At 34.9% G+C, this 18927-nt stretch overlaps 1 protein-coding gene across 1 annotated transcript in view; it reads left to right on the forward strand.

Moving 5' to 3' along the window:
• The window catches only part of LOC100366336 (attractin-like protein 1), a 58738-nt gene that overhangs the window by 32322 nt on the left and 7489 nt on the right, over nt 1-18927 (forward strand). The window contains exons 8-18 of the mRNA XM_085504473.1: nt 137-368; nt 736-919; nt 1551-1705; nt 2235-2387; nt 3465-3611; nt 5235-5335; nt 6940-7066; nt 7190-7369; nt 7719-7892; nt 12093-12164; nt 14782-14941. Of these exons, the coding sequence (XP_085360599.1) occupies nt 137-368; nt 736-919; nt 1551-1705; nt 2235-2387; nt 3465-3611; nt 5235-5335; nt 6940-7066; nt 7190-7369; nt 7719-7892; nt 12093-12164; nt 14782-14941 (1685 nt within the window). The remainder of the gene's footprint in view (nt 1-136; nt 369-735; nt 920-1550; nt 1706-2234; nt 2388-3464; nt 3612-5234; nt 5336-6939; nt 7067-7189; nt 7370-7718; nt 7893-12092; nt 12165-14781; nt 14942-18927) is intronic.

The raw sequence follows: 18927 nt of genomic DNA on the forward strand, positions 1-18927 counted from the left end.
AAAATAATTGCTTTTGAACTTTTCAGTTCTTCATGATTAATAATTTAATGAGGACTAAATTCATGAAAAAAATACTTTGCTGTAAAAGAAGATCCATGTTGACATTTTGGAAATCTTTTGACTCTTTTCATTATAGGATAGTCTACTCATGTATGGTGGTACAGAGACAGCAGAGGGGGTAGATAAAATTGTAGCTCAACTGTGGTCTTTTAATATTACTACTGAGACATGGCACCATATAGAGACAGGTGGTCATAGGTATGCAGTGGATGGTCATACAGCACACATGGTGAATGGTGTTATGATAATTATATTCGGTTACAGTCCTGAATTAGGATACACTAATATTGTACAGGAGTTTGATTCACGTAAGTATTCTCACACACTTCTCTCGATAGGATAGACATGACTGCTATTTCCACACTGGCTTGTGGTATTAGGTAGCTCTAAAACTATAGAGTAATCTACCCTACTAAGTGTCTTAGTCTATGCAGATTCTGTCTTCTTTCTTATAGTCCATCAGTTCCACCATATCCCTGTCACTACTAACCCCATCTTTTTGTCTCCATAACCTTCCTCAAACACTCCTTCCCTCTAAACATATTTATGAAAACAAAACCATTCTTGTACCCCATCTACCTCAGTTTCTCTGAATACACCTGAGCTTTGCTCCTTCTATTATTTAGATTTACTAGGATTAATGCATAACTGAAGCTGTCTAATTTTATTCTATAGGTACTGGCAAATGGACGCTGCCATCAACGACAGGTGTCAATGTTAATGGTGCATATGGTCATAGTAGTTCATATGATAGTCATAATGATCTCATCTATGTCTATGGTGGTAACAAAGCTGCAACTAAGAATTCATATTATCTATCTGATGATCTGTATTCTTATAAACCTTCAACAAGACATTGGTAAGTTGGAGTTAAAAGTGCAATTCTGGGTGTACAATAGAAAAAGATGGTGACCAGTTTTCAGTATGCAAATTGCATGATAATCAAATTGAATTGAGTACTGACTGTCAATCACAGGTTTATTTGAATCAAGTGTTGGTCCAAACGGTTGACAATAGATCCCTTCATGGCAGACAACAGTGTTTGTATGTTAACACATACTTACGTAAGATTAATATCTCTGATAATGGTTGTATACATGTCAAACAATGGGGTGGTCATGCCAAATAACATTTCCCATAACACTGAACTACACTGGTGCAATCTGGGGCATTGAGGGAAAAGCTGTGCTTTGAATGTCAGGTGATCATGGCGATGAGTCTGACGCACACATTTATAAAACTTGTAATAAACTACATGTACATGTATTTATGTCTACATCATGAGTTTGTCTACTTGTACCTGTGTATCGCTCAACATTATTCATCAATCCTTTTTTTGGACATACAGTATTGTTTGTTGTAAAATAGAAATCTGAATAATTTTAGGCATGAATTGACCCTCTTTTTAATACTTCAGAAATGCATCATTTCTCTGTTTCACTTGTATCTTTGTATATCAAATCTGAGATTTGTACTTTGTCTTCTTGCAGGAGTGTTTTGCCATCAAGTGGTCACTTTCAGTATTTACATTCATCTGTCTCAATGGGTGGTATGTTTTATGTATTTGGGGGAAATCCTCACAATGATACAGCTGCTAGTACTGGTGCAAAGTGTTATTCCTCAAATCTGATAGCCTTTGATTTACGTAAGTATACATTTTTTATTTTCAATTTTGCCATGATGAAATTAAATTTGTTTTCTTCGTCTTAAAATAATATACAGCCAGAAGAGACTGACCACCAAACTGACCAATTAATTGAACAGACTGACCACTAGACTGACCAATTAATTGAACAGACTGACCACTAGACTGATCAATTACTAGTAATTGACCAAACTTTCCACTCGACTGACCAATTAATTGACCAGACTGGCCACCAGACTGACGAATTAATTGACCAGACTGACGAATTAATTGACCAAACGGACCACCAAACTGACCAAATAATTGATCAGACTGACTACTAGACTGACCAATTAATTGATCAGACTGACCAATAGACTGACCACCAGATTGACCAGACTTACCAATTAGTTGACCAATTGATTGACCAGACTGACCACCAGATTGACCAATTGATTGACCAGACTGACCACCAGATTGACCAATTGATTGACCAGACTGACCATCAGACCGATTGATTTATTGATCACATTGTTCGTGTCTTTGATAGATTGTTTAACGTGGTCTACTGTTACTTGGATTAGTGAATTACACAAAGACATCAGTAGATTTGGACACAGCGCTGTGACGTACCAAGACATGATGTACATTATTAGTGGATATAACAGTGTTATGATGCACGATTTGCTTGTTTATAAACCAGGTATTTACTTTTCATTCATATCTACTATTATTAGTCTCCATGTGTATGAAGTCTGAAACAGGGGCTTGCAGTTAAGTCTTTGTCTCTGTCATTTTGTCATTTACATTTACATTTTGCCTGATTTACTTCAAACTTTGTGGAAGAATTAAAAATTGTAAGTACAATTTACAGTAATGCCTGCAACTTTGACTTGTAAGTTTAACTCAAAATGGCCGACTGGTGGCCATTTTTTTAAATATTATTTGTTGTAGATTCTTTGTACATGCTTTGAGCAATTCACTTTGAACTTCATAAATAGACAGTATCGTTAATTCTGCATTAGAAACTGCATCCCTAGTAGAAGTCACACCCATTCTTTTTGAACAAATGAGAACCAAAAATTCACCATTGCTTATGTGTGTAAATGCTCTAATAGAAGCTGCATCCCCTCTGTTGCATTGTACCATTTAAATAGAAACCGCAGCTTCTAATACAGATTTTACAGTACATCATGGCATACATACAATTTCTCATCTGATCAAAGGTGGCTGACTGCCGACAGTTTTAGTTGTTAGAAACAAACTTAAATCAGGTATTTTTTACCTTTGACATGTGTTGTTTGATTTTCTTCAAACTTGGTGGAACGATTAACCATTACTTGGAGGTTGGTGCACGTCACTTTGATTTGAAAAGTCTACTCAAATCGGCTGACTTGATCTATCTATCAGGTCACTCAAGTGCTCCAACAACATAATAGTTTTTGCTCAATTCTCCATAGTGCAAAATACCATGAGATACATGTTTTCACTGTTATACAGTACCACTGTCAAATAGGCTCTATTTATTCCTTTACAGACAGATTGCATTGAAATTAAATGTGTTCACCACAAAGTATGCATGATTGTAGGTAAAGACAAACCAAAGAACAGTTCTGATAACATTGTTTCTTTCTGATTATTTCTTAATTAGATATCAAACCATTATATCACTTACTGTCAAATGTACAACTCTCGGTAATCAAAAGTGATTGCTTTCTTACCAGTAATGGCTTGAGTACAATCTTATCCTCACTCTGATCATTTGTTTTTATCACAATAGGTGATTGCACTGCATTTGGTGATGAAGAATCATGCATACTTGGTAGTCCAGGTATTACATGTGCTTGGGTTACTGATGAAAGTCGATGCATTTCTTATGATTCTGCTGGTCCCAACGACATAGTGAAAGAATGCCCGGATCAACAAGGTACAATGTCTGTCTGTCTCTTTACTGCTCAAATTGGCTATCATATCATAACATCATAACAAAATGCATTGTTCATAATGTACATTGCCCAATCTTTTTGTTATGTCAACGAATTGACAACCCAATATAAAAAGGTTGGTGCATGGAAAATAAAAGTGAACCCACCAACTTTTCTATAAACTTTGGAGGAAATAATTTTAATTGTGGCTAGGAAATATTGATTATAAGTTAGTGAAGTATGTTTCTACTCAGCAAAGTTTAGGTTATACCAGTTTATGTGCAATATTATGAACAACTGCAAAAGATATTCAGGAATTTTCAGGTGACAGGTCTTACTTTACTAATCAGCCAAGTTACACACATTATTTAAGCTGAATTTTAATAGCTAGCTCATTGTACTTCGGACTTGATAATACAAACTCAACTTGATTCCTATCTCGAGAGTAATCTGGAGGTCAATGTCTATAATGTGTCCTTTTACATTTCTTGGTTGTTTCAATGTCTCGTAGAATTTATGGACATTTATCTCTCACAAAAATAAAGAATCTAATGGTAGAAATGGCTGCCAAGGTCACAAGATACTGTAAAATACTTTATTTTAGCTTGAATTAATTTTCGCTGAAAAGACTTTTTGGTTGTTTTGTACAGAATTTATTTTCACTGATTTTTGACAAGTTGAATGTGAAATATAGGAAAAAGGGTATATTCACTAGATTTTAATTATTTTCACTGAATCATTTCCTCAGCGAAAATAGCGAAAATAAATTCCAAGCGAAAATAAAGTATTTTACAGTAGTGTTCCATTCTATCCTGTCATCACATTTATAGTTCCATTTACCACTAAAATGTATTGCTGGGATTACATGTATGTTCTTGTCACTCCACAGCCGAGGTATTCTCGAATATTTCAATGTTTATTGTTTGAGTTTTCTTTCTGTTTACCAGCATCAAAATACTTTGTGAAAAAATAATAACGTGCCTCTGTGATATCATTGGAAACTATAGATCTGGTTTATAGTAAATGTTAACTTTATTTTTACACACCATTTATTATCTCACTTACTATGGAATACATGTTCTATGATTAGTGCGCCCTCTATAGTTCTATTGATTCAACAGAATTGTATGCTTGCTTTGCATGTTCAATGTTAGTGGGTCCTGGTATTCTGACATCATTCATCAATATTTTAGATTGCACATTTTATCGATAATGTGCAAATAACCCTAATAGATTTGACTAGACATATTTCCTACATACATGTATATCTAAACCAACAGTTGTGTTTATTGTATGATTACTGAGACAATAAACCACGGCCAAAGGTGGGTATACCACAAGATGTTCCACAATCGTCAAATCTTCCTGGTTCATGAACGATTTGAGTTGGCAGCAGGATTTTTTAAACATCAAAACCTGTAGCATAGAGTGTATTTAACCACGGCTTGCATAATTAAAAACAAGCTCTTGCCCAATCAGAACAACATATTTGGCTTGTATAATATAATGGATTATATATTTCATTTGAGCTCATTGTCTTTTATGTATGGGCTGATTTAGAAAAGGGCTGTTTGGTAGGAGGTGATTGTGAAAGTGCGAATAAATATGTCTGAATTGTTTTCCAGATAATCCAGATTGTATGGATATCAAGAAATGTAATGAATGTGTTTTGGAATACGGCTGCGGTTGGTGTGACGGTGAATGTTCTGCTAATTGCCCTACTGATGTAAGTATACTTCCTGTCTTTACTATACGATTCTTGATTTCCAATCAAAATACTTCCTCAACTCAACTCAACTCTACTAGACATTCGTAAGCTGTGATATTGGTGTAATGAATGGAGAAGCAAAACTGACCTATTATTTAACAGCTTACATAATCGACTGTCTTCAACATAACTTAGTTTTTGATGGCCCTATACAAATTATTGATTGATTTCTAATTTGTCAATGAAGGGTGAAAGGTTTGAGGAAAGGAGTCTGACATTAATGTCATTATTGACACTTAGTTTTCTGAATGTGATAACTTGGGTGTTCATAGCACCTGCTTTAAATCGTGCAAAGTGGAGGGAGGAGGTAAGAGCGATTGCCACTAGTTTAAGGCGAATCCGGCCACCCTCGTCTTTGGGGACCAAACCGGATTTAAAACACTGGACTACTACTACACAGGCGATAACCAATCTACACATTGTCTGGATCTATGTTTTTGATTATCCTGTGTTCTATATATTTGACCACCATGGTTGTTAAAAAATTCTGCCTGACTTCTAGAAAATGGCTGCTAAGAAACTCTTTGTACACAAATGGATACATTGACATGATGACATATATTACCATGACAATAATTTATGAGATAAAAGTATGCATGTATATTCATGATATTTCTGACAAAGACATTGAACACATTGGACACTTAAAAAGTTTTTTTCGTGTGCATAAATGAGTGAAAGATTTTCACAGCTATTAAATACCGTAAAATCTGTATATAGAAGTCGCACTCTTTCTTTTTGAACAACTGAGAATGAAAAGTTCACCATTTCTTATATGTGTAGATGCTCTAATAGAAGTCGCATCCCTTTCATTTCATTGTATCATTTTAATAGAAGCTACGGCTTCTAATACAGATTTTACAGTAGTACAATTACAAAAATAAATAACTTGTACTTCTACAAAATATTCACTACTAAATAGCAAAGTCTGAAATAAAATTAAAAAACCTGCATAAGGCACAGTGGCAACATGTAGACTGGCAATATCAGTACAATACCTTGTAATACACAAGTCACTATGGTATGTGGAAGCGCCCTCTAGGCACTGTCCAAACAGTGGATTGTTGATTCGTTTCACAAGTTAATTTGTGCCAAAGTTGATTTGTGCAATATATTAGGTTAGCTCGACACAACAAGATCCAAACAACAAACTGCATCTAATCGTGTTCATCTTACATACGACAGCACCTCGAAGACTGAATCCCATTCATTTATTGTATCACACGTTGCAATACGTTAATCTGTCAATTGTCAAATCAAGTTATTCATATTTCATAATTATAGTATATAGTATATAGTATACTATATGTGCCGAAATGAATCGACTTGTGGGACAAATGTGTTGGGATGAACGTGGATTGGGATGAATTGACTGTGAATCTTCTAAACATCCATTTCCTGTTATGAATGTAAATTTATATTACAGTTGTGTGACCATCTTGCAATGATTTTTGTGACTTCAAATTAAATCTCCATTGCATACAACACTGGTAACATACCCTTATTCTTTAAATCCTTGATCATAGTGTCATTAGTTACGCTCACTTACTTTGTACTTACAGCCTGTTACTGACAATGACCAGTGTGAAGGAAATGATTACCCATGTGAGAAACACTACAGCTGTCAGCAGTGTCAACTACAACCAGAATGCTATTGGTCAACCACTTTGTGTAGAATCAGAAATGAAGGTAACTACTGGGGTATGTTGTATTGTGCGTGAATGGTTGAATAGAAACAGGGTGATTGGTGATATCTCTCAAACTTTGTCATGCAGTCCAATAAGCATTGGTATAACATATTTTATTTTACAGATGATCAGAACATTACATGTAAATCGCCGTGTTCAGAGCAATACGACTGTCAGGCCTGTGCTAGTAATGGTTGTATGTGGTGTGCTAATTCCCAGCGATGTGTAGATTCCAATGCATATGTCACATCATTCCCATATGGATTGTGTATGTCCTGGCACAATAATAAAGACACGTGTCCAGGTAAGGATTCATCTAACTTGTGTGATGGGCAAATTACCTAAAGTTGCCCTATACCCGAAATAAAAAAAAATATATAAGAGAATTGAAACTGGGGGTTCTCCAACCACTTCTCTCTAACAGACTACTAGAGTGTATTCTGATTTTGTTGTTTGGAAACTCAAAGGACTCATTTTTACAACTGTTCAAATATTACTTGAATTTTAAAGTTTTATAATATTCAATCCATTTACGTCTTGACGGTTTAGTCTCTGACTTTGATTAGTTTGTTCTCAACCGAAAGTGCCACTATCACAACTCTAGAGGGCACATGTCACTTCTAATCACATTGTATTCATTGTACTCCATTTAGAAGTCGGCTGTTCTCAGTATCGTACATGTGAGGATTGCCACGAGAATCCCGGATGTGGTTGGTGTGATGATGGCAGTAATACAGGTCTAGGTGTATGTATGGAAGGCAAAGAAAATGAACCTGTCCTTGATAACACATGCCCAGCAAGACAATGGTTCTTCATAGGATGCCCAGGTGAGAATGACTTTATATTCACTCACTGTATTTATCTCATTTTCAGCTTCAAGAATAATACTCACTGATCAAGTTTGCTTTCTTTTATATCAGATTCTCTTAATGGGGTGTCCATGTTTGATCTCCATTCTTGTTTGAACTTTGACCTTATGAATCATCCTCACAGGGTTGTTTTAGCCTCCTGCTGTGTAGCCAAGGAAGTATAAACCTGGCTGTACAGGTCGAATTAGAAAACAAACAAGACGTACAGTTTGTGTTGTAATTTGTTACCAAGTAACCTTTGATGTGTGCAGGCGGATATCTCTGGTGCTGCACACATTTTACCATTTACAATGTTTTGGGAAAGACGTTTTTTTTTATATAGTTTCCAGTCATTCATTCCAGTATTGAACAAATTTAAATATGTTGTGGTAAAATTATGTTGATTATTGTTAATTCAATGTTATGTTATTGGGTTTTAATGGCTCGCTACAAATTTAGTTAAGTATATACATGTACATGTATGAAATAAGTACAAAGGGTCATATACAATAAAGACCCCATCGATATCATGCACAAAAAAACTCTTCAGAATTACAGACAATCAATAGTTAGAAAATATTGATGTTTAGTGGTATGTATTATTCATTGTATCATGGAAGGTACTAACGGAAGGAGCCACAATGCTATTGTTTTAGCTTTACCCTATGATCGTTTGTCAATGTTTGTTCACAAACATTGGTTTTTGTTTGCTCTGGCACCTTCTTACAATGGGTTACCCTAATCTTGAGCATTCGGTAATATTCGGGGCATGTTCGGTAGCAGGATAGACGAACTGCGCATGCACAAGATTGAAAATGACGTTTAGTTGGAATGTTGTTGTTTCCGGAGATCTTGGCGATTTTTATTGAAAAATTGGTAGATATACCGGGTAACATCAATTGAAGAAGAACCGATGAACTATCATGAATCTTTTTGTATTTGTAATGGTGATAAGACGTAATCAATGATTGCCTGTGACAATAACGATTGCATTAGTCAATGGTACCATCGTCAGTGCGTAGGCTTGACGCCCAAAACTGTTTGAAATTTTCGACCACCGGACACCACCAAAAAAGATAGTATCGAAAGAAGGGCATGCCTCGACACTTTCTCTGTGATAATATTTTTTAGAAGTTCTTAGGAATTTTTGTTGTAGACGCTCGAAATCATGTTCTTGTTACAATTGCTAATAATTAAAACATGTGAAATCTGTGAAATCAAGCGTCCATCTGTTGAATTTCCGGTTGTGAAATGCGCATTTTGAATATTCACACCTAAACAAACTGAGTGCGCATGTGTGATGACCGTAGTTTCATAATGCGCATATATGGTAACGTTAACTCGTTACAATCGCAAACTATCATCGACATCAAAGATGGGCTAGACAATGTCCTTGTCAGGATTAACTTGGGTTGAAACAAAAGGAAATAAGCCAGTTAAAAGGCTTAGGTGGCCACATGAGAGACGTTGTGGCTCCTTCCGTTAGTACCTTCCATGATTGTATCAAGCTGAATTGCTACTCAATAATGGCTTAACATAAACAATTTCACAGCATATATGTTTTTTGCTCATTTGAAAACTAAATCTTGAATGTCAATATTCTTGTCTCAAATTAGCTCTAATCTTGAAATAATACAATACTAGGTGATATTTAGCAGGATAAAATTAGGATCATGAATAGATTTCTGTTCTGATGAAGTTCTAAGTGTAATGTTTTAGTGCGTTTGTTAAATATAGTGAAAATAAAAAAAATGAAAATAAGAAAAACATAACACTTAAGGATGAGACTCAGCTTCATATTTTTGGACATTTTTGTGTGTGCATATTTTCAAATGTTGCAAGGTTGTCTTCACACTAGTAAAACAAAATAGTTAATTTTGTACTCAGAAAAGTGCTAAATATTAATATAAATGTGATGATAAACAACTACCCGTGTCATTGTTTTCCTGCGGGCTCAACGATGAGACTAATTAACATAGAGTTAAAGAGGATTATGCAAATCGTTGCCACATTCTCGTTGATAAGTTCTGCGCATACTCTACAGTCATAACATCAACAACAAGGCTGCAGCTAGTCCTAACAGGTATATATCGCAAGTTTTATGTAAAAAGAGAGAACCTGGCTCGCCAAACAAAAAACAAAAACAGAGGTACAGTTAGACCTAAAATTATCTGATGCTGGTTCATATTATGAGTTGAGTTGTGACTCTGATATGGGCACTGATAACGATGATAAAGTAGCAATGCCATCCAAGAAAATTTAATAATACACAAATCTACGTTGTTTTTGAGTACAAATTATTTAGTGTAATATATCGTAGTGCGGCAACCATTGAACTTTCATTGGATATGACCAAGGCTGAGGACTGAGGGCTAGATAGAACTTCCAGATCGAGCTCTGTTATGATGTCTTTCATCACTTATGCAAAGACTAACATGGCTTTTGGCTTGATCTCACGTATTCATTACATTTTACGTTTATATTTGTTGCATTTCGCCTAAAATATCCATCACAGTATGCTTATTTTCATTGATTGGGATGTCAAAGATACCAGTATTATCCAAGTGAATTACCATGGAAAAAAAAATAATCACTTCAAACAAGTTTCCAGACGAGTAGGAAAACGAGAAATTACTTTTTTGAGCCTTTCATTTTAGCACTTTCACGCAATACTTTAATAGCTGTCTTAACAGACGCTGTATCAATGGAACAGTCCAATTTTTTTCACAGAAGATTCTCATCTACCCAAAAACTGTATGTATCGCATTATTTGATGAACTTATTAAAACGAGAGAAATCTTGAGTAGAATAAAAACCAACAGTAATTAATTCATAAATTGAGAAGTTTTCACTTTTGACTTCCATTTCAAGAAAACAAGGGCTCGCACTGTACAATCTGGACACTATCTGATATCCAGTTTGCTTATCAGGATGTCTGCAACATAACTATGTTTTCCAAACGTCTGTTATAAGTGAAAAAAACGTAAAATAGTCCATTTTCGAGAGAAACACGCATGCAGGTAGTCAATGCCATCTTCATGGTGAAATACAGATTTGAAAATAAGCAACCACAAACCTGGGTCTCATCCTTAAACCAACAATTCTGTAAGAATTTCTTGTAAATACAAATCTAAATGATTCACATTCCACTGTTTTAGTTTACCTGTAATGCATGTTTATAAAATACTGTTTGTAATTATTTTTGCACTGTTCAGTTTTCCAACTTTGCACTGACAAAATAAATTACCAGATTGGCAGATGTCTTCCTGAGTCTTGCGTTGTACAATTACCCATGCTGTTGTCATTTTTTGTTGTCTCCCTGCTTTTTTTTGATACAATATACATGTAGTTTTTTCTTTATTTATTTTACCCCATTATTTGTTTGTAGACCTTTTTCCAGTTGATTACATTTAGAAGAAAAAAATCACGCTGACAGGAGCAGCAATTTTTTTATTCCATCAAAATTAATGTAGATGTTATCACCTTAAGCTATGCTACAAGTAGTGTGACAAGTAGATAATTTGTCCCTTAATGTCATTCACAATTCCTGCATTTGACAATCATCTGGTTTTCTTTTGTGAACATTACATCACATTTATGTTATGAAAGGTCCATTTTGTTAGTTCAGGAAAATCAACCAATTTTGTAATAATGAAATTTTCACTGGATTTTAATCTCATTAAATTAGCGTTTGACCATAACTTTTAATCTTTACTCGTGGCATTAACACTTCGATGTAATTCACTGTTTGTTTTATTCAAATAAAAATGAACAATTCTGCTTTATCTTAACAATGAGATAGATTCAAAACAAATCTAAATAGCCCGGTCCACAGTTGATATGTAAAGTTCCAATAATAAACTACTGTCTTCCAAATTGTTGCCAGCACATAACATTGTTCTATGAACTTCACTGAGGAGAGAGGAGGGGAGAGAGTGCTTTGTCTCGTACACTGGCCCCAATACTTTATTTCTAAATCATCCCCTCATTCAATGTTTTTTTCTAAGAATAGTACCACCTTACCAAAACTCCTAGTGAAAAACATGCAATTTTTAATTTCAAAAAACAAACAGTTGTCATAGTCCATTGGATGTAGGTCTATTATTATTATTTAATTCCTGTATTCATTTACTTTATTTTCTGATTCTGTTGTGTTTTTTTTTCTTTTTTTTCCCATAGCTTGCCAATGCAATGGCCACAGCAATTGCACCAATCAGACTATATGTGAGAATTGCGAAGATGACACCCAAGGTACAGACAGACAGACAACAAAATGTCTTGTATATTTTTGTGTTTGTTTTCTCCATTCACACTCAGTTTGCATGTTCAGCACATTTCCTTCTACCCTCCACTACCTATCCTCTCAGCACTAATAATTCTAACTTGCTTTTTTATCAGCCCTCTGTGGGATACACTTGTATCGTTTCAAATATATTTTGAAGAGTCTGAATGAGATTTTGTCTTCTACATCGCACACCCAAAAACTGTCATAGTAACTTTTCTGGAATATCTATCTGACAATGTCTTTAAGTGTTCACAAGTGTGGCTGTTGCCAATATGTAATTACTACATTACAGTATTTAGTGTCACTGTTTAGGTTTACATCTTGATTATTAAGGGATTTGGGAAATAAAGCTGCAAAGCTCAGTGGTGTGTGCACATTATCGAACATTAATCTGTTTCTTCATTCAATGCTGTATCAACGTCTTCTGATTTTTCTTTGCCTCTTATAGCCGTGATGATTCAGTTCAAACCTCTAAATGTCATTTTGTTTCCCCTGCAATATTTTTTTTAGTTTTTGTACCAAAATCGACATCTTGAGCAAAATTAAAAAAAAAGTTTTGTATTGTTTGAAGGATTAAATACAATCACAGTGAATAACAAGAGACTTGAGTACAGAGCTTGCCATGTTAAGCTACAATGACAGCATAATTTTTGTGCAAGCCATGCTATTCACAGATTGTTCCTTATATAAGTTAGCACAATCCCTGCAGGCATGAAAAATTAATAATGTTTGACTCGTGCCAAGATTTGTAACTTTATGTGACTTACAAGCTTTCAGTTTTGTCTTACAAGCTACTGATGTGTTCGAAGGGCATGTCTAAGCCTTGTATTATTTCATCCTGATATTTTGAAACCAAAATATTAACTATTAAAAATAATCCCATTTCTTACAGTTTTGCTGTTGATTAATAGATCCAATCTACTAAATACTGACACACACAGTGCTTTCACCTCTTTACATTAGGTCAAAACATACATCTGTTTCTGGTTGGTGCTTGCATCGCTTATAATTTACATCAAACAAGAATAATTGTGGTGTTCATACCCTCACACCACATAGAGAGTATCATTCCAGGGAACATTGTATATTTTTTGGCCTATTAAAGACCAAAAGATCCTTGCCGAACTTATATATCTATCTGTTTACAACATCTCTTCTAACTTGCTAATTTGTAAAGTTTAATTTAAACTATTTTAATTCATTATATTTTTTACTGTTTCTCACTCTGTCTCATTTGCATAATTTATGCAAATTAACCATTTAACTTTTTATTTTTTATCCAAAATGATAGATTATGTCATTGATTTTGATCAGTGTGTTTCATTCAAAGAAGCCGATATTGATCAGGACTTTAATAATTATTATATTTTATGACTAGCAGGAAATGTTATCCATAACATTAAAAGAGTTTTTGACACTCTGTACTTCTCTGACAATCTGTACTTCTCTGACAATATCATTGCTTTTCTCTATCACTGTTTCCATGGAAACAAGCACTACCATCATGCTTTCATCTTTTGTAGTGGTGTTCCTCATCTGATTCCCATGGTTTAGCATATACTGTAAATTATCCCATCTGGTGCTCTGTGATACTTACTCATCTTCTTTTACTTCATCACTTTGAATCTGTCTGTGGGTGCTGTGTATATTATTGTATACATATTATTATACACTATGTACCTTTTTTTTTCAATAATCTGGGTGTCCCAAATGTGTATCTAAGAGGAAGAAAGTGAAAAAAAAAAACATAAAAAGAACATCTCTTATTCAAGTGAAACACATACATCTTTTAAATAAGATCCACACATCCAACACTGAGCATCCACTATACTTTACCAGTCACCATCAGAAAATTAATTTAAATTTTTTGTCCTATTTGCCACTAATGGCAGGAATTGATCCTTGTTACGGTAGATGTAATTTGAAAAAAGCTGAGGGTTCAATCCATCCAATATCATTTCTCAGACATGCCTTGACTGATTTTGTTCAAACCTAATATAAAGACAGGTCACATATGTGTGTACATTTATTTATTTATTAGTTTGACTGGCGATAATTTTTGTCCCTTGAAAATACCCAAAATTAACATTTGAACATGTCATTAACCATTTCTTTGGCATGTCTGTACTGATTTCATTCAAACTTGGTGTTAATATTATTTATGCTGGGTTACTGATGGACGTCACTTTGTTTTGTAATTTTGATCAAAATGGCTTGATTTCTCAGAAAAATTACACTGTAACATCCAAGTTACACCAAAGATGGACATTCAAATAACTAGGTACTTTTGTTTCCCCCCTAAAACATATGTAGCAAGTTCATTGTTAGAATCAGAAATGATACTTTTACCACCAAAATGTTGTTGCCGCTTCATTTCGTTTTTCTGAAATTTTTTAGTTAATTTTAGATCAATATCATTGTTAAATAATAAGGACAAAAATTGTCTTTAGCATTAGAGTTGAGACTTGATAGATTTGTAGAATGATTAGATTGCCCAAGTAAAATCTTTATGCTGAAATCTATACTGTTGATTTAAAAAATAAAATATTTGTACAAATTTTAATTTTCTTTAAATTCATTCAGGTGAGCAATGTGAAGAGTGTACTATTGGTTACTATGGCGACCCCACAAATGGCGGGAATTGTTCACAATGCTTCTGTAATGGGCATGCCACAGAATGTGATAACAAGTCTGGTAATTGTCACTGTACAACCAAAGGTATAACAGGAAAGGAATGTGATCGGTAAGACCAGATTGTCATTTACCAGTAAACATCTATTCTGACTATATAAATGGGCCTCAAACAATTGTTTCTATCAGTATACAGGCAAATTAAACCTCTGATGAGAGATCCAGTAAACCTGCATATTTTATTGTTAAGAGATTAAAAATTATGTATATTTTTTGGAAATTCACATCTATAGAATGATATAATTTGGTCAAGATTTCCTTGAAATCCTAGTTAGATTCAAGAAGCTACGTAACAGTCATGGTAAATGAAACCACCCTTTGTTATCTTTTTACAAGCAGGCTTTCTGTATTCACTTATACACTGTCTTTAATAACACTTTAACAGATAACCCTGAATTTGAATAGCCACACATCTATAATTCTGCCCATAGTGATTTGCGAAGGGCTTTAATGACAGTGTTTTATTCAGACAAATACTGGAATTTTACTGCATTTGCCAGTTTACATTCCCAAAAGTCAATAACAATACATCAAATATCAATTCATAGATACAGATATCATAGTCATAAACATTGTTCTCTTTAGGCTTAAGGTAGCGAGAAGGGAAATTTTCACTTTTTTCTTGATTTTTCAAAAATTGATAAAACGGTTACTTTAGACCTTGATACATCACCCCAGGTTTACAAAAGATCGAAATTGCGAAATAACGTTGCTCAAATTAGTGTTTTAAAACACTAGCAGAAAAGACTACAACTGCCGTTTGGTGGATATTTGCATAGTGTTTATCTTTGGAAGGAATTAAATGATAACATCTTATCTGTATACTCTGTTGTTGACGATTCTGATATAACGGGTGGTAAGCTTCCAGTTGCAAACAATGCGTGTTTTAATTAACGTCCATTGTCAGCATTGTTGTCAGTCGAGACTTCGTCGGAGACTAAAACATGGTCATACAGTACTCATTTCGCCCAACCTTCCGCTTTTACATCGACCGCTTATCGCTTAATTTCCGACCAGGCGGTCTTGTCCGACCGGAAACCAACCGCATTTTAATCGCGTTTTTTTTTTCGCTCGCTCGCTCATTGAAAACATTGACCGCTCGCCCAAACACTGAAAACTGGCACATGGGTGGTCGAAATGGTGGTTTTGATAGTAAAGTGTGAACATACAACTAGTATTAACTATTATTACATTCTGAACGACACTTCAAATCTAATAGTTGTATTACACTTGTATCGTGAAAGCAACTGAACTGGGACCTCTTGTTACGTGTTTTGGGTGCTTGTTCTAGATGTAATATTTATTTATTTTTTATTTTAATGAGACAGTTACGTGAAAAAAGCCTAGGTAACTCCTTTTGACAGAGCAGAGAAACGAGGAAATGTTAGTGATTAATTCCAAAAATAACGATATCGAATCCACATCGGTCCACGTCTGGTAAAATTTGACATTCAATTTTTAAAATTAAGTCACGATCATTGAATGAGCTCGGTCTATACCGTATACGTACCGCAAAAGTGTTCCCACAAAAAATATTTTCGACTAAAAACGGCCACATGTCCTGAAAAAATCGAACAGAGCTTGACATGTATGAATAATTTATTGGGCTTAAAAGAAAAACGTGTCAAATTTAGTTATAGCCATAACTATTTGGTGGCCAGTCGATGAACAATTCAAAACTCAGGATTCACACGGAAGTCCTTCAGGGCTGAAAATCATCGACGCTACTCTGGTTTACTTTATTTCACAACTTGCAGAGAAAACTGATTCGCGTGAGCTCTAATGTATCTTAGCCTAGTATTTTCTTTTTGAACTAAGGTCAAATTCCATCAGTTTGTCAAAATATATGTTTTCAGCGAATAATTTTGAAGCCTGTCACAGCACAAAAAACTATGTGAATCGACGCCAGTGATTGGATTGTACGACGACCCTTCAATTAGCGTCAAATATGCTTTGTTACAACATCATTGACTGGCTGAGAGTCACCTGATCGGAGCACGAACTGGGTCACAGAACCATATTTGTCCGTATTATCAACAGGACTTTGCAAAATAACCACACCCACATTTTCAATCTTTTTTAGCGCGGAAGTTGCCAACAAATGTAAAAAAAAATCGTGAATTTCATGGATTCGAATAAAATAAAGCAAGCGATTGATAAGGATGATTATTAATATTTTCCCCGATGCTCTTCGAATTTTTATTTTTTTTATTTCAAGGTAAGAAATGGCTAGTTGAAGTTGCATCGTCTTCAATGCGGTTGTTTCACCGCGAGCAACTCTAGCTCTGTTTTGGGCATGGTTTAGTTTGCGATGTAAAATAATATATATATTAAAATAATAATACTTGATTAATTATTTGGGGTTTCAGCCCACAAATTACGGACATGCTCTCCATGAATTACGGTCAATGTTTGTCTTCTGTCGGCTGATTGTCATGGTGTTGATCGACGCCCTTCCTAAACTCAGTATGGAGAAACCAACGGGGATCGACATTCCAAACAAACAATCGAAATTATCAACGAAAGACGAGATTTTTCTAGATATTTACAAACATACTGTCATGACAAACATATGTAAAATTAACAAATACACAAAGAGGTGTAATATTAGGTTTTATTTTAGGCTTAGAAATATTTTCTTTCACTCAGCCCATGCATGTAACTGCCATTTAGCTTTACGGTCCTTCAGCATCGGGGGAAAACAACAATAATTATACAAAACACATTGCGAAGACTCAACAATCAGGAAAGAAACCCCAGACAACCATGTCGTACTTGTGTTGAAATACATTTTGTATTTTACATCAGAATATTGTTTAAAATAAAATATTCAGTCCAAGCCAAATCGAAGTCAAAAGGTCATGTTGCATGCATATAATTATATATAGTTAAAACAAAAAAGTATTTGAACTTTTGTCAGGTGTTCAACATCTATAAAAAACAGAAAGACAATTATAAGACAATGTGAACCTCGGAAATTATTCTGTTAGTCCGAATTTTAAATGCGCGCGAGCGAGCAGGTGGGCGGTGATATTTCAGGGTTTGCGCGGTCGAAAATAAAGCGGAAATTGTCTGGTCGAATTCAACAAGCGGTCGCAAAAGCGAGAGAAAAAGGTGATTGGAAAGCGGAAGCGGGCGGGAGGTTGTGCGAAAGGAGTACTGTAACTTTGCACAACTTTCTTTTAAATCGTTTTATTTTCCAAGTCAATATTCTATTTTACTAATACATTTTTTTTTCTAACGCAATGGCGAAGAAAAGAAAGAAAGCGTTGACAGACGAGGCAAAGAAAAATCTGCCACTCAGTGTCGCGCTCTGACACAGCAATTTTTTTCAAACATCGGCCATTTTGTTTCACCATGAAAACCGTTTTATTAGATGTCTTATCAGAGACACTTGAAGGATTAGCTTGTTTGTAAACTGTCAGCGTGTACAGTGGGACAGTAATGTTTGTCAGAGGATTATCCTTCGTTGTTCGTTTGCATAACAATGGAAAACCTGAACGTTCCTGAGTACGGACTCAAATGCCAGCAGTTTTCTTCATTTTTCACGCTCGAGCTTGAAATTATTCATTATCTGACACTCTGTATGAGTTCTATGATATCAGTGGTTAATATGTTTGGCCATTTTAAGTGTATATTTATAATAATGCAGCAAATTTACAGTGTTTTATTAACCAAAACTGTTTTTCGCGTTTTTCTCGAGTTGAAGTTTTGATCGAGTACGACTCATTGGGACCGTCGCCAAATCAAGTGCGTTCGGACTAGGACATTCAAACTCGCAGTTATCGTTCAAAAGATAATGATGGTGCGAAATATGTCTGGGTTTTTAAAGAAAATGCTTTGTCACAGAATAATAGTCTGTTAAAGGTGCCAAGTATGAAATAATTTAAGGACAAAAAAACAAACCTGCATAGAAATCGGAATAATAGCTCTTTTGATTATCGGAGACGCATTTCAATGGGCTTGATTACGGACAATGCATGACGTAAATTTCACCAGGAAATTCCGCAGTGTGCTCTCGCAATCGCGTACTTAGTC

Source organism: Saccoglossus kowalevskii, chromosome 10 (assembly GCF_978046115.1).
Source record: "Saccoglossus kowalevskii chromosome 10, keSacKowa6.1, whole genome shotgun sequence".
Classification (NCBI taxonomy): domain Eukaryota; kingdom Metazoa; phylum Hemichordata; class Enteropneusta; family Harrimaniidae; genus Saccoglossus; species Saccoglossus kowalevskii.